The sequence below is a fragment of the Achroia grisella genome, unplaced genomic scaffold (genome assembly GCF_030625045.1).
Source record: "Achroia grisella isolate CSIRO2021 unplaced genomic scaffold, CSIRO_AGI_Agris_v1 utg540, whole genome shotgun sequence".
NCBI lineage: Eukaryota > Metazoa > Arthropoda > Insecta > Lepidoptera > Pyralidae > Achroia > Achroia grisella.
The window spans coordinates 4234693-4253481 of NW_026712925.1; the positions used below are offsets into that span (position 1 = coordinate 4234693).

At 30.5% G+C, this 18789-nt stretch overlaps 1 protein-coding gene across 1 annotated transcript in view; it reads right to left on the bottom strand.

Annotated features, from left to right (window-relative positions):
* Nucleotides 1–18789, bottom strand: part of LOC131847637 (metastasis-associated protein MTA3) — a 63951-nt gene that overhangs the window by 43257 nt on the left and 1905 nt on the right. The window contains exon 2 of the mRNA XM_059197253.1: nucleotides 11441–11602. Within this exon, the coding sequence (XP_059053236.1) occupies nucleotides 11441–11602 (162 nt within the window). The remainder of the gene's footprint in view (nucleotides 1–11440; nucleotides 11603–18789) is intronic.

Below are 18789 nucleotides of genomic sequence, written 5' to 3' on the forward strand. Positions count from 1 at the left end.
AGTCATACAGTGGAAAGAATGGGAAGCATAGAACTATATTCATATAAATAAAAAATTGTGAACTGTTTATCATAAGTATGTCGAATATACTGAACTAAATTTTTTTTATTGTTAACCCGTACCCTATAACCTCTTTATATTAAGAGGTAAACTTTCTAAATTTGGATGTTCGGATGGTGATATTGGTAATAATATTATTTATTGATGACATCTTTATGTTATTTTTTGACGGCCTCGGTGGTCTAACGGTTATAAGCATACCGCTTTATTTAAAAAAAAAATATCTAGGTATTTATATCAGTTGTCTAGTACCTATATAACACAAGCTCAGCTTACCGTGGGACTATAGGACGTGGGACGTGGGACTATTATACTCTGTGTTAAATGTTCAGGGTTATATATTTAACATTTGCCTATAACCAAAAGCCTCGGTAAGTAAGCTATCTAACACAATTTATTTAAGTTTTTTGTTATTATTTCAAAATATATGTACCGGATATTATGAACAATCTCGGGTACATTCGACTTTGAAAATAATTAATAACAAAAATTGGAAATAAATCCTGTTACAACCAATAGTAAAGGAGCTCTATTGAAACATGTTGCAAAAAAACGGGGAAAATGTAGTATAAAACGTATTAGTAGTTTCGACGCAATACTAGGTCTATAATAATATTGGGGCTAATACGTGATAAATAAGCTTTTACTTTCAGTTCATTGCCTTAACAATGTTGTTAGTAATCAACAGAACCAGTATTAGTACCCAACTATTATACAATCGATGGCTATAGAAAGTAATAGCAATACCTAGTCTTTTACCTATAATCCTCCTCTCCATAAACGCAAACTAAATCTACTCACTAATTAAAGTGTAAAAGAAATAAAATATCACAATCAGTTTCCATATAGTATAACATACTTTAGTATTTTTCGGTGTATCATGTAATTATTGTATTTACACTCATATAATATTATGTATGTGTTCCTTAGATGCTTTTGTAATTTTATTCATTTTAATAATTGAATATTTATATTTATTCATAAAAATGTTTATTGGCAGATGCAATTTATATAAAACTTTGTCTATTGTAGCATTATAAATTACAAAGTGTAATTAATTGGTAAGTGAAAATTGCATTTTGTAATCGTTTATTTACTGACGAAAATATCATGATAGTGAAATTGGTGGTGGACATTCCACCTTTTTGAATTGGTTGCAGAATAAACATTAACAACTGTCAATGACGTCTGAAGCGAACTACTTTTTATACTATTTTTAAGTTTTATAATAATAATTCTTTGACATATTCTTTATTGTTACTTTCTATTATATATCGCTGTCATATTAGTCGCATTTTATTTTATCTCTGTATTTTCTTTATTAAAATCCTCAACACCTACCTCCTCTTTCAACGTCATACGGGCATAAGATAGAAAATATGTTTCTGTTCTAAGAAGAACGAAATGTTACCATAGAATCCCCATGCTTCCAAGGTATAATATTTTATATTATAGGTAAAATTAGTAATTATAATAATGACCGCGTCAAATTCAAAACAGTATATATACTATAAGATTCAATTCTAGGTTAAATTCTAAAATTTCCTTCTTATGCCATGGGGGCAAAATATCTTACCCCGTCATTTCATTAAGAAAAATGAACTGTTAGTAAAATATACTAAGAGCATCTAATTTTAAATTTTAAAGCGATAAACGTTTTGAATTTCGCACGTCCCACAGAGTAGTTTTGACCGGTTCTAGATAACGATCTATTTAGGGTTCCGTACAAAAGGATATAAAATCTTGAATACAGTGTTTGTCACAAAACGATATATTCAAGGAATTATTTTTATTATTACAGTAATAATACTATCATTTTGATATTTTAATCAAATACATTTTGACATGGTAACTATAGTATGTAAAGAAAAAAACTAGATTATGTAAAATATTATATATATGTTACACAATCTAATTTAAGTTATAAGAATAATATTTATAGAATTTCATTATCAACACTGGACAAACCAATGAATATATACCAGTTTATATTAATCATTAAGCAATCACTATATCTTTCTAAAGCAATTATCATACAAAGAATAATACGTATTATTATTGATTAAAAGAATGAAATAGCATCTTTCGCTAGGTCAACCCTAACAGGGTTTTAATGTTACTAATTTGAATAAGCACTGAATAAATACATTTTCTTTTTTTTTCTGTTATCTGTACGGAAGTTCCGGTGTGCGACTTGCACTTGGCTGGTTTTTGTCTACCGCTTCTCTATATGACTACTATAAAATGGCGATAAAAATAATATTAACGTTATATAAATGAAACTGTTTAAACACTAGAAACTCATGGACGATTTCGAACTACAATAGGTATATAGATATTAAAACTAACTACAATAGGAATAGGTATTAAATTCAAATTTTTAATATTGTTGTTTGAATATGTGGGGTGATCACAGACCCCGTGTTGGGCACAGAGTGAAAAAACCCGTGATCGCTAATTTACAAAAGTGTTCTGTGGTTTAAATAATGTTAATGAATAAATAAATTATCTTTAATGTGATGTGCTGTAATGTGCTTTCGAGAGAAATTTAAATTTCAAGAATTGAACACAAATACATTTTTATTCGTCTTTGAAATAAGAAAAAGGTTCTGAAGTCGAATACTTAATTATTTCTATTTTAAAAATAAGACAAAATATTAAACCCAACAACTACATATATATTATATAAAAAAAAGTCGAAGATTTATGTCTATATCTCTCTCTATATATGTAAAAGGAACCACAAACGGAACATACAATCAATTTTTAAACTTGACCAGGCCCATCCTCGGTACTAATCACCAGCTGCAAAAACTATGACATGAGGGAAATAATAACACATTTATGTAACTTAAATCATTACATATTATTCCATTATTTTTTAAGCAAGGACTGAGATTTCTTTGTAATTATAACTAAATAGTGTGTTAGGAGTAGTTTCTTAAGTGCAATTTTATTTCTAAGTTGACTGTAAACTGAGGTGATATGTTTAGGTAATGCTACAATAATCTAATGCAATTTTATACAACTAGAAGTCGTTGGGCACACTCACCACACGAGACCTACGCATATAAGGGACACGTTAGCGGAGGACACAAAATGATCATTTGCATTAGCCGCGTAAATGCGCAGGACAGGTTCGTTGTATTGTAACTAATGTGTAACACTATGACGGACAAAACATACGCCGAGAATAAAAACTAGGTTGTTTTACGATGGTCATCTAAATCAAGCCATAATAGACACTTAATTGGATAACAACCGCTTAATAAAGAGTCCCAGTGAATATTTATTTGATACCCACACTCGAGGCAAATATTTGTCCCCATAAAGGAATGAAATCTTTTAGACCCACCGCACGATATTTACGACTCCATAATCACTTGATGATAAGCGACTTTGATATACACTTAAACATATTACACGATTTAAACGTGAAATATTCTCCAGTATTTATTAGTGGTTGAAAATCCATAATTAATTTAACATTCAATAAGACTATATTAAATATAATATATAGGTAATATTAAAGACAAACAATATTCTCTATTTGACTACATACTTTAAAAATAAACAAAAGAGTATATAAGTGCGTATATGTCAAATAAATGATCATGTGTGTGTGTTTTTTTATTGATTTAATAATATATTTGTTATAAATAAATAATAATAAAAAAGATTAGTATTTTCCACTCTTTCTCTACTTTATATACTTAGAGTATAATGTGCGAAATTTCATACTCTTCAGTCTGCATAATATGTAAAAAAGGGTACAAAGATTTTGCTTCACGTATTAATAAGTAAATAATCTATGTATTTGTTAAGAAGTTTAAGGGTAGGTAGATATTACGGACCGCTAGATCAGTCTACTTCGAGTTGAGATATATAATTTACTTACATATATATTTGGCTATCCCAATGTTAATTTGAACTGAAGTGGCAAATAAACGTACAGTCGCCTACAATTACATGTAAAACACTTACAATTTGTCACAATGTACTCTAATGTTTAAAGTTTTTGGGATTGTTAATAATGTCTCTACGACAATATTAACCACCAAGTTTACATTTGTTTGAAACTGTATTATAGTTGTACAGTTTTCCTGCTGGTAATCCCACAATATGGTCGCTTACAATATTACGGGCTTTGGCATTATAATAATTATAAGGAACCATAGACAATCATAAACACTAAATTATCTTATTAATATTTTATTCTTGGATGTCTTTTTAATACTTAGAGTCAGAAAATTTTTAAAATAAAAAAATTTATGTTCATAAGGGGCTAAAATGTCCTACATGAAGAAATGATTTTTGACTTTGAATTAATGGAGTCAAATAGACCTTAAATCTTTTAAATAAAACTACTTAATAATATAATTATGTACAATAAAATTTAAAGCATATATTAACTTGAAAGTTATTCTAACAATTTATATAGAAAATAAAATTAAAATAAACCTCCGATAAAGTCGTGCTTACTTAATATTCGAAGGAGACTAACATTATTAAATGGTGATAATTACAATTTACAAACATGGCATATAATTATCTCAATGTGAACAATACTGCGATATATATTAATTACACCTTAAAATGCGTTATATAGTTGCTTATAAGTTGCGAGTCTATCATGGTAGATACAGCATTAGGTCATTATTTCCTGCACCATTTATTTATTTATTTTTTGCATTTTTTACTTAGCAGAGGTCATCGGTGCTTGGCGACAATTAAAACCGGGATAAGTGTTGTGTATACCTGCGAGATGAGAGCGCCACGGTCGATAAGGGGGGAGTTGTACGGGGGAGGGTCGGGCAGCAAAGGAATTTAGAATACAAGTCACGAAGTATTGATGTCTCAGCAGCTATTTTTATACCGTAAAGTAAATACTAATTAAGATGATGATGATATGGAGCTGTTAGAAAGCTACGTAATTTCTCGACAAAGGTAAGAAGTTAAAATGAAAAAGATTATTATGAAACCCTATTAATTAAATCGGCCAGGCAGGGTGATGGGAATCCGTGTCTGTAGTTAATATTTGTTAGGTGTTTTAAAAAATTTAATACACTATACCCCCTCATAAAATACGAGTTTTTATATCACTCCTTTTTCCGTCTCAGTAGATCTGATCCTTCATTAAATAATTGCAAATAGGCAGATGAATTTAAAATCAATCGATGATAAAATGAAATAGCTGTAGCGATACAGTTAAGAGTTATATTTGTTTCTTTTTTCAACAACTTCAACGGCGTACGTTGTACGTCACAAGATATGTGGGTGTCGAGGCGGCAGACAGACACACTAGGGTGTGAGGGGTTCGAGGCGGTGCGAGAGAGGTAACTCTTCATTCCCATTTAGCTACTGAATTGTAGAGCGGGAGGAGGCCATGATTATGTTTACTAACCCCGACCGCCGCCCCTTGGTCTACGCGGTCCGAATTAACACACGATCTTTGTCCCGATCGGGCTTCACGTAGCAACCCTCCGACTGTACAGATATTTCGATATTCTTAATCCGTAATTGAATTTAATATAGTTTACTATGTTTTCTCTAACAATAACGTTTAAAAACTAAAACAGATATTGATTCATTTCAATATTTTCAAGTGAAGAATAAATATTTTCAGATAAGCGAATTTGGGTTTTATTCACCATTGTAAGAATTAATGGATTTACCGAACGGAATAAACCGGCAACATAAAAGATACAAAAAATAACGGAATTAATTTTTGTTTTTACAAGTGTCGCTTAAACTAGTTCGTACTACTTTCTTCTGGCAAGTAACATTGATAACAGCAATAATCTCTTAAATCAAACTATATAGTAGTAATAGTAAGTTAAATACTTTTTAGCGAGATTTTATCCCCAGTGGGATAAGGAATTGTTCTGATAGTAAAAAAAAAAACAAATTAATAAATAAAACACGCGGTCTGATGTCGTCTGTAATCGCAAAGTAATAAAAGAAATAAAAAACCAGTTGAGTATTTTAATCGATAGGTTTGATCATCAAAAAATAAATTACTCAATTTATTTTTTATAATATGATAAGAAAATAAAATTTGTATTCATGTAATATGATAGAATTTCTATATATTATAAGCATTCATAACGGATTGTTAAGGTGTGTTCCAATAAACAACCATAATTCGATATTGGGCCAACAATTTCAACAGTATTTAAAATATTTGTGCGATAATATGCGACTACAAATGTAATTTTGGCCTATAGCTATTTTATACTGTGACCCAGCGCTACCACTGTACTCTACAACAATATAAAAACTCGTCCGCCTCTGACCAACGGCCGCAGATTTGTAAGTAGCCGACAGGTTGTCTGTTAATAATTTGCCATTTTATTTTAGGAAGTTTTATGATAGCAGCAGTAAAATTTAATAAATTGTGTACAGTTTTTGTTGTTGTTTAGTTCATTAACAAAAACTAAAATGTGAGAAAAAATTACGAGTTTTACGAGATCTACAGGGGATATATATATCGGATATATATCGTAGCTACAACTGATGTTTTCTCTCGTTAAAATAGATAAAATTGTCATTCCATGATTTTAAGTTAACAGCTACAATCCACAGTGCTTCCAGGGTCATTACCAAGCAGTCGAGGACGCACCAACACTCCCGAACTTTTACGTAACATACATTTTCATCCAGTTAAGTCAAGTCCACGTTTTCTACTTGTTACTTACTATATAATAATTAGGCAAAAAGTAAAAAGATGTGCACGATACAATTCGATAACGGTCTTTTCTAATCTGCAAATTTGGATTTATACTATGTACCTTCTATTGTCAAATTTCAATTGAGTGTAATCAAAATTGTTTACAGTACTATATATATATGCCTTAATCGTAATAAACAGTTCTGATAAACCACATAAAAAGTAGAAAGTTAATAAAAGAAATGTTTAATTCACCTAGCCGGTTGATGATAATATTTTATTTAAGTGATAAGCTCGCCATTATTGGCTCGTTTTTTATGTTTTTTTATCTATTTGTACATAGTGTATTTTCTATTAGAGAAACAATAAAGGATTTTGCATTCATTCATTCGTCATTCATTTTATAAAAACAATACTATATTAGATTAAAATACATCAAAAATAAAATTCAAAACTACGAAACGTTCTATAAAAACAGATTTCAATTCCACAAAATTAGTATAGGATCTGTAAGAGGATAAACACTTTAGATTGAAAAAGCATTATAGGAATAAGTGAAGTTATCGTCTACTTACGTATACATTAATATTTCGATTCAAGCAACACAGATTTGTTGCTAGTTAACCCTACTACAAAAATTGTACATGCGCTCAGTACGTATTCCGATTCGGAGGAAGGGTCGTCTAATGAAAATCGGTGCAATGAATGTTTTTAGCTTAATAAAGAATTAATTAAAGTATCCATTGCACTGAATGTAAAGGAAAGGTATTGGGGGAGGATTCTTTTCAAAGCATCACTTTTTTCTAACATCAACCATTGGTAAGGCTTGGGGTATTTGCCATAGCTGATTTTCAAGAATGATTATCTGGCGTAATTCGATTCAAATAACAAATAAAGCGCAGAGGGCAGTAATGCAAGAAAATAAAACTAAGTAGATTAAGAAGAACAGTCCAAGAGTAAGGTAGTAACGTGTTTGCGAGTATATACAATAAAACATTAGATTATTTATATATAACGTTACAGATAAAAACGACTTATTTAATTCATGCTACCTCATAATATATGATATACCTATAGATAAATAGTTCCTGTAGCTCAGAATGCTATAGTTTCAATAACATATTCCTTTATTAAAAAGTAAATATATCATACGATTATTACGTATCGTTGCGTTTCTAAAATATCATAACTCAAAAAAATAAGTCCATTTTGTTTAAATTGGAATAATAAAATAAAATAAAATTTCAAATAAAAGAAAGACATATATGTTTTCGTCTCGTTCTGTTCGTTTGTGTTTCGTGTTCGTTCTCGTTTACTGTAAATGAATTTTGTTCATGAATATGAAAACAGATATTATTTGTCAATAGGTTTAGATCCGGTTATCTGTAAGAAACGGGACGATCAATGGCCGATAGGGTATGTAACCCATAACAACGAGGAGGTTCATAGGTTATTATGTATGATAATAAAGATTTAACAATTTTAATAGTTAACGACTGCCAAGACCAAACTCAAATACTTGAAAATTCGATCTTGAAATTCCGAGCCGTAGTCTCAGCTACCTCCTAATCTGTCACTGCTTTTAACTTTATATACATATATATTTATAGACACTGCGCGACCGACTAGGTCGACTTGCGTGATCTCTACACAGTGAAGCAACCTATCGATTTCAAAGTGAGTTACAAACTCGTTATCGCGATAAACAATTCGATGGCCGACATGGAAAATTGTGTTGTAGTTATCAACAATAAGCAACATAATAGAAAGTAAGCCCTTAATTTTTAAGCGACACGAAACCAAATAGCGGTACGTAATTCAATGCTTGCTATTAAATTAATTGATTTTTAGAAAATGGTTACTTTAGTTTGTCTTTTATGACCTGATACACAACGAACTCAAGTTATGAAGTTCGCTTTATTTGTTCATGTTGTAGCGAACCTATTCATTTTTTACGGCCTCCCGCCATCTTAACAGTTTCAACAGTCGTTATTAAATTTCACTTCAATTCGTGGAATTTGGTAAAGAAAATTATATATACCATCTAATATCCATATATACCGGCCACGTGTAGAGGCAGTCGGGGGAAAATCGTACTGTTACAATTGTTGACTAGTAAAATATCATAATGGAAGTATTCTTAATAAAGAGAACTAGTGGCCCTATACTGTTAGCGAATGTACCCATATGTCAGATCAACTTAAATGTAAGGCTATTGGAAAGTAATTTTGCGACCCACTGATCTGACTTCATTCTGATTCTACATTTTTGTGCATTTAGAGCGTATACTGCTCGTATATACTGATAGGACCATAGAAACATAATAAGCAAAAGAACGATTTTAAAGTTAACCCTTTATGATTGTAAGAATACGTTTGGTAACATTGGTTAACAATAAATAAATATATTGATTCCCTTCGATCAGGCAGTATGAAGATATGGAATTGACACATGTAATGATCGTGTATTCCAGACACCCGCTGAGCAAACCTAGTAACAAGTCTCATGGATAATCGACCTATTTATAGAAAAGAATCAAACACGCGTTAAGCCACATGGGCACACGTGATCAGGGGGCGATTGCAGAAGTATTATTAATATGGTATTTGGGAGCTTGCGTCTTCCTCATACGAGTTACAGATTATGAAATATTTTATTGTCATTCGAATTTTTGTTTTCCCTACATAATTGTAATTACTTCTATTCCATATCAGCAACAAAATACATTATTCAATTAATAAATCTTACTAAATACTTCAGTATCTCCTTTAAAAACAATATCGTCCGCTATTAATATATTTCATATATTTTTTAACAATCATCAATAATATAAGAAATAAAAAAATAATATAAAAATGATAAAATAAGCATTGAAACTAATTTCATATATACGTGGTTTAATTCGATTGTAATACGCCTCATTTTTTTATTACAGATACGCTACACCTGGTAATAATAGACGAGGGGATGAGGGCATGTGGTTGGAATAATATTCACAAGTAAATCGGTGTCGCCTCAGTCATAGTGCCGTGCGTGACTAGCCAGTTACTAAAATCAATAGAAAAACTGTCTAATTATAAACTTCATTTTTAAAGGACACTACACATCGGGTTCTTATAGTATCTTAAGAATAATTTTTAAATATACTGCAATTTTGTGTTGTACGTTTTATTTTGGTGAAGATACAGTTCATATGTTATAGGTATAGCCAACAAGCTGACGAACCACATAATGGTAAGCGTATACTATCGCCTATGTCCATTAACAACACTACAGACATCACGTTATCATGTTACTTTTACAGTCTATCTCTACCTACTTCTGGTATTAATGCATTTCTATACAAACTCAATGATTCTATTATTTAAATTATCTATCTAAAATAAAAGTAGCCTAAGTTACTCGTTATTACATCAGCGACCTGCCAAAAAAAGTCTCGGTAAAATCGGTCCAGCCATTTCAGAGATTAGCCGGAACAAACAGACCGACAGACAAAAATTTTAAAAAGTGTTTTTTTGGTATATGTACCGTATTTATATTCATATGTATGCAGTAAATAACGGTTATTTCAATATTACAAACAGACACTCCAATTTTACTTATATGTATAGATTAAACTGACCACAAAAAGTTGACATAGGACAATTCTCTATTCACTAGACATACTGATTTTGGTATATAGCCCAGACAGAATCTTTGATATAATATTAGATTTAGTACAAAAAACATAACTACTACTAGATACAAGAACATACTATAACTAGATTTAATTTATACAATATTAGTAGGTACACGAGGAATCACGTTGCAATGCATTGCGTGTAAAATCAAATTAATTCAGAATCAATAAAATTTAATACTGAATTTCTCAATAATTTTAAAGACCAAGTGAACCACGTGAACTTAAAAGATAATAATATAGCTAGATCAATATTGCCATATTCTAAGAAACCAACGTGTCTACTAATCGGGTTAAAAGAAAATCGATTAGATAACTATATTGTTACGTTCATGTTTGGATATTTCTAAGGCGATACGTGTTTGTAGCATATTTAAACATGTTACTAAAATTTTTTAACTTAAACGGTTGAAGACAGAGTCTCGGGAAAAGCTAGTCTTTTATAAAGATGATTTTTTTAGATGTAGTTATATGCACTTGAATCGAGTCAGAATCTGAATGGTTGCTCTTTTCACGAGAAAATTATTTATAGAATTATGTCAAACACAGAAATTAAATAAAAAACAAAGAGCTTCATTATTTCACGAAAAGAGCAATTGCCGATTTGTCCAATATTAGGCTTGGCGTATGGGCTTGGCCAATGACGCAAAAATCAAAATTAGATCGTACAATACGGGCAGGTATGCAAACGACGTATGTACATATTTGTTTAGATTTGGTGTTACAGAAATTAGAAAATATTCTTTTTATTATTTCGCTTAAGATCAGTCTCATTAAAAAAACAATTAATATTTAAAGCATATATTTTGATAAATAGGAACCATACTAGTAATAAATACTAGTATAAATACCACTTTCTTTAACAATAAACTCTAAGTGAAAAAAACATGAGATATACAACAGACGTGATGTGACATTATAAACAAATTAAATTAAAATCAAATTAATGAAAAAATACACAGCATTCATTATTCTACAGCATTCGCGGTAACAGTAATATATCCTGCTTGTAAAATATTTGATGTACTCACTTTGATGCTTATCAGCTAATTGTATAAGAGGGTTCGGCAGGTCCCGCCGCCTGTAGAAGCACATGACTTTTGCTTCAACGTTTCCAGACGCCGTCTTGTTCAGTTCCTCTATCCGCCGGATTTGGTACGGAGATTTCGGCGACGTCTCGAAATAGACGCAGTCTGTTGACAAACAAATACACATTGTTTACATGACTCTGACTATGTGATTGTCAGGTATTTATCAATAATTGAAGTTAGGACAAGGGCATATAAATCATAGTTTTTAACCTCTCATTGATTATCAGTCAGAGACTATCTATTCCTTAAGTTAGTTAAGATGAAAGCAGATACATTTTTAGCTAATAGTGTTATAAAGAACTACTGCTTCAATCACTTTCATAATTTACTCATGCATATAACAGACTGATTCAAAATCATTCGAAACACCAGATATTGAGAAAAATATCCGTTTTATAGAGAAAATTATATAGAATATACAAACAATTTGCCAGTGACGATTCATAGTACCATGTTGGAAAAATAAGTATATAGCCATCTATATACTTATTTATTCCAAAAGAATCATTGCAAAATCGCAAAATATCTATTATTAAAGGTCAAGTTTTATAAGACTAAAAACATCCATGCGAGTTACAACGCTTGAGAAGGATTACTCGAAAACAGCTAGTCACTATAAAATAGGTTTTTAGCCTATTTTAACGAATAGAAGTAACGATTAAATGTCAGACAGAAATTCATATATTAATTTAATTGTTTATTAAATAGAGACTAATGTGGTAATATATCAATATGTACAAATATATTTTATTAACAATAACAAAAGCAATAAAACTTTACATTATACAAATACTGAGTTAAATATAAAAAGGAAAATCAATGTCTAAAATTATTGTAATACCTAGTAGTATTATTCAAAAAGGTTATATATATTGATTCGAGTTGAACCTTTTATATTTTATGTTTAGTTATCGTATCACCAAGATACTATTATATATTCCGTAATTTTTATCTATTGACTGTAAGTATCTCATAGCTCAGAAATAACCAATCGTTAAACATGAATACTATACTATATTATATTTGTTAGATGGAATTTATCCAATATAAGTAACGCCCCATTTAAATTTTTGTTTATCTGCTTGGAGTGTGTTGTGGTCCTCGGAGCGGAACAGATACTCTGTGGAGTTACTTACCAGTCCACTAAGGCTTGTAACATGTAGTAAATGGTGCTGTTTACCGTTAAGCACAACAGCTAAATAACGCGCACACATAATGACATGCTTCGAACCTTTTATTCTAAACTACTTAATACGAGCGCGTAGGGTAACCGTGTTAGTTTTGGACGATTAATCTTATGACAAAGTTAGGTTGAGGTTGAGGCACTTTTACTCCTCATCTTGAATAACGAAATGTCGATTTGGCCTTTCATTGTATGTGTCGAGTAGATTTTTTCCCCGCCTTTAATAGTAGTTAATTTATGCAATAGAAAATAATATACAGTATGATGAAGAATATACTTTTATATTTTTACGTACACTTTCTACATTATAATAAATACAAATTTTGTCCCTAAGTCTTATTCTGAAGTTTTTAAGCAGGACGTGAAAAGACATAAGTTGTTAAGATAACAATCGTCACTACATCACTGGATAGCATGATGTCGATTTTCATATGTGGTCCCTTGCCATCAATCAAGATAGGGCCATTCTGGTTAGCTATTATAAAAAAAACATAAGATTTTCCCGTTGCTTGAATTGTAGTTTTAAAAAGGACGAAACGAGACGAAATTATGTAGGTACAATAATGTGGCTACGGCATTTCTAACTTTTTTCAGCATTTTAAATAATTATATTTTAACTGAAAATATACGGATTCTTTTAGAACTAAGAGAGCAGATGAAGTAAGCTGAGCGGGGCTACGCGGGGCATTCTGTACTACTCTTTTCCTACCATAGATTAGTACTGGTGTATAAATAGACATATAATACCGTTTTAAAAGAATATAATGAATTATAGATACATGTAAAATAATTACTCAATTAACATGATCATCTCTCGCGGTAATCACGTGGATTTTTAATATCGTATTTCAGGCGGAACTTTCCATTATAGTGCGATCACAAGGTGAGCTAAAATTAACTTACGATGAGACACGAATCCACGTGTTATAACTGCAAAGAACCGCTCGTTTTTGTCTGTTGGACACAATGGTTTATAATGATATGTTCCAAAAACTGATGTAAATAAAGCATGCAATAAATACAGATTTTTTTAAAACAACAGTTAGATAGAACCCTTATAACACAAATATGAAGTTGTTTCCGAAATAAATAATGTATTCAGAACTGGCGATCATCATTTGTCAACATCATGGGGCATGACTAAATTATTCATAAATTCGCAATCTCGGCTACTGGTCGCTCCGACTTTTTATAAAAACAATACAAAAGTCTAAAAAATGTCTTTTATATAAAATATCCTATAAACATTTGCAATAGATAACAAAATGGACTAAGTATATAATTCCTGGGTAAAATGTAGAGTGCAGAGTTGCAGACGCGCGGCAATCTAGCGGCCGTAAGAACGACTCACGATTATAAGCATTTATATGTATGGCGTATGGCGTACTTATATTGATAGGTATAAAGTAGCTATACACTCTGACGTATTTGTTCATCTACATAGATACATAATAGGGCAATGTGAGTGTGGCGGATACGTATACCTATCTGTGGCTATGTATGCGTAAGTTGGGGCATTATGCGGCTGATAGCGATGTTAACGCCCGTTCAGTTTTGCCAAGACTTTGGTGTATTTTTGGAACGTGTCAATAAGTAAGTGTATAAGTAAATTTAGAATGGACACGTCATCGCAAGAGGGCGGGAATGATTGAATTATCTCGCTTAAAAATCACGTACCTAGTACCTATTAGTTTTATCTACGTATGTTCAATACACGGTATCTTATCTAAATTGTGTAGCTAATAGTCAGATTGTGTATATTTCTAATAAAACATTCACGAATTAAATTTAAGGCATACTTGCCAAAAACAGCTCTGTAACTCGCAAGCACATCAATATGTGTTTGGATTAATAATTAAGGGCCACCACCCTTTAATCGATTGCTGATTAAACTATATGTGGTATTGTATTTTATTTCATAATCGTTTCTCTGTGACTACATCTTATCGGATCAAGCATGACTACGCTTTTAAATATACGCGAACTAATAAAATAGACCAATTTTAAAAACTAAATAAAAATATTATTAAGATCGTTGCTTTAGAATAGTCCTGGGGACAGTTAGTTAAAATATAATAATAGTAATAACAATAATTTTAGCAAATACTAATAGGATCTACGTTATATTTACAATTAACACATTTAAACCAATTGACAAATTTAGAATAAAATTTGATGGACTTATTTAATTTAATACGTAAGTCACACGATATCTTCGCCAATACTTTTTTGTTAAAATATTACGATTATCCGTACAATTACAAAATATATTTCTAAAATAACACCATGTCATTTACTATTTCATTAAGGCGCTGGTTCAGATATTTACGAATTTGTTATTTGTAATACTAGCCGTAGCGTTAGGTAAATAAAAAAAGAATATGTGAGCATTTCGGTTCGTTGACCATACAACTTGTATCGTGATGTCATAAGTGATTACTTTGTTCCAGTTGTGTCAATATTATTAGGTCTAAATTGTAAATACGAAACTGTCCATCTGGGACCACAGGGATAAATACTATTATCGTAGATATTTCGTCATATTACAAACGTATTAAAAAGAATGGTGATGTAGGATATGATTTATCTGTGTTCTACATTTAATTAGAATCCATCCAGTAATTTTTGCGTATAAGACTAACAAACAGCAATCTATCTATACTTTATTTGTGAATTCCATTGGTATGACATACCGAAAATTTATATTTTTCAATGAATGCACAGTTTTTAGTGACCTCGATATATTCTCTGAACTTATGTGAGAGGCCACAGCAAAGGACACTTCAACTTTTGTTCGAGTAGATCCTGACTACTGTACCAAGGGCAATGTCAAGGGCCTTCGACATCATTGCTACCTATTTGTAATTCTAGTTAACTCCTGCTGCTCCTATATGTGTTCAATCGATCATAAGGTAATTTACGACATATCCGATATATGCCTGGATATGTCAGATCTAGTTAAGTTAGAGTATGTACATTACATAAACTGCCTGCCCAGACTAGGGAGACTTTCTCTGCGGAGGGCCAAACGTTCCTCGGTGTGAGCCAAGTATTTGTACGAACACGTGTGCGTTGTAGCAATCAATTTGGTAAATAACTAGCAGAGAAGTAAATTCTGTCGATAAAAATAAATAAAATATATTATTATTGTTTAATGCAACATTTTTAGATTTTGAGTTGTCATATGACATGTTTATTTTTTTTTAATGTAGATAGTGCTTGCAGGTCATTGTTCTGTATATAGAGCACATTGTGTCTTGAGTATTATAGATGTCTATGTTATTAATATAATATACATAATTTGTAATCGTCGAATATGCGTGTATGTCATTAAGTATGTATATTGACATTAAGAGGAAAATCAATACAATAATCAGTGTTCAAATGTATGAATTGGTAATAAATATTTCTTAAAAGTATCACATTGTTATACAGTACTAATATTGTAAAGGCGAGAGTTCATTAGTACGGATGCTCATTGTCTTTTTTAAAAAACTACTGGACGGATTCAAGATATAGTACACAGCTAGATCATATTCTAGACTAATTGGTTTTAGCTGACTTCAAGTGGGACATAACAATTTTTTAGCGCGCTTGACCGCTGTAATAGATGTGACTGAGGTCCACGGAGACGACTTATTACAATATTAACCTCGGTTAATACAAAATAAATATTGGTTGTTAGCTACTCGTTTGTTGGTAATTTTTTACGATACCTAATATTTTTAACTTAGAACACAGCCATATTATAAATTCTGATAATAATTGCAAGAACGAATTTCTCTGAGCTGATTAAGCGTCATAATAAACGCAATTTTTACATAAGAATGAAGTTAAAATTTGATAGTGTTAGATTCTGCGAAAAAGAATTTGTATTGATATACAAAACAACTATTAATTAATATTATCATTAAAGAGTCGTCACTGTTTGCCGGAACTAAAAAAAAAAAACAATATACCGAAATTTGTGCAAATATTGTGGTTTGCAACTTATTTTGATATTCACTAAATACATTTGTGAAGTCAGTTAAAATAATGCAGAATACGGCACCAGATTTATTGCCGATGCCTTTATTGTAAATTTATACATATTGGCGCAATAGAAAAGATACCTAATTGTTATATTAGGGTCTGTAGAATTCTCCACTCGTATCTTTAATTAGATATACGATATTCGTAAGAGTGTACAAGATTATTGCTAGGATATGAATTTTACAGCTTGAGATAATACAAATAAGGTACGGATGTATGTCTTGACAGGTTTGCTACAGAGGTCGAAAGACAGTCTATAAGGAAGTTTGTGGAGTGGCGACCTATTATAGAAAAACACTTTATAATTGTAAATAGAGATCTAATCTTTAAAGGATAAGAATGATGTGACTTTTTTATGGCGAAACATTATGAATTTTAGAAATTATATTGAGTTGAAGTTTAGGTCGAGAATGAAACGACGATCTCAATCTTGATTTGGAATAGTAAACTACTAAACCACCAAAACGACTAATTACGTAAATATTGTCTGTAATTAATAATTAAAATTTTAACACCGAAAACATCAAAGATAACAAACTTATCTAACCATATAGAATGACTTACTGATATTTCACACTTTATTTGTATCAAAGTGTCATACATTTATAAATATCTCCTTTAATTATCTACAACTACTATGGTAGCATTCCATGATGATGTAACATTTCTGTAGTTGTAAATTTAAGGCAACAACTTGCAATCTAGTCTTATATACCGGACAGGTCAGTGACCTTTTACTTTCACATAACTGAAGGCCATGTACAAATATCCAGATGCTCATTATAGAGAACACATTGTATATTACACATAATTAAAAAAATAAACTTGTCAGTTGTTAGTGTGAAATAATATATGTACCCAAGTAGAAATGAATACAATATAATGTATCACACAATATGTACTAAACTGTTATGATAATTCTATGGCAGAGAACATTTCTTAATTCTAATTATTTAGACTAGCTGTTATCCGCGGTTTTGTTCGCGCAACTAATTATTTCCTGTTTTAATAACAATATTTAGGAAGTAACGTTTTTATTAGCTCATGAAAGGCACCACGGTGCAATGTTTCGTAAGTATTTGCATGTTAATAATTAATCAACGTCATTCATAACTTCCATATAACAATGACCTCTGCATTCTAAAAAGTATCATACAATAGAGGGCTCAATCTGTATCACATTGTCTAGACTATATACCATATATATATGCTACATTAGACCAATCTGATTACATGTTTTTTATTAATACATTACAACTATTTTTTATTTTGAGATTTGTTTTTATATTTGGCCCATTTTTAAACAGTTCATTAAAAATTTACCTCATGTAAATTTTGAGAAAATTATATTAAGTATTTTCTATACACTGTACTGTACTTGGTTAGGTCTTTTACCCTTGAATCTCTTTTACTGTATCTACTCTATAAAAGATCTGATATCAAGATACATAGATAAAGTAGATATCAACACCAAGTATAAACATATTGGTAAAATAATATTATTTATCTATTTATTAAAAAATATTCAAATTGGAAAACATATTTTTTAATTTACTACAATATCAAAACAAAAGGTTTTACATTTAAAAAATATTTATAAATATATGGCAAAATGTTTTTTTATTATAATTACAGATACCATAAACCTTGCTTGACCTTACTTGCTTACTACACTAGAAGTATTTTCTAATTCTCTGTGTTGTGTAATGGACATTTTTTTAACTTTTTAGTTTGTTCTCAGTCATCGACCAAAATTTTATATTTCATAACAAAAAATACACAATTACGTATATGTACTTGATAATGATAATGATATGTAATTCCCTACACTTTATCATCACATTATTATTATAGTAGCAAAATGTAATAATAATTAAATAAATATTGTGATGAATATCACATTATTTTTATAATTTATTATGAAAGACAGTGATTAGAAATTAATATACCTACATTAGTTGTTGTGCATTTAGTGTATTAATAGTTAAGTATTATTATAATATATAAATATTTAATTAATGTTATCTTGTATCAATTATACTAATTTATGATAAGTGATAATTTTATTCATTAC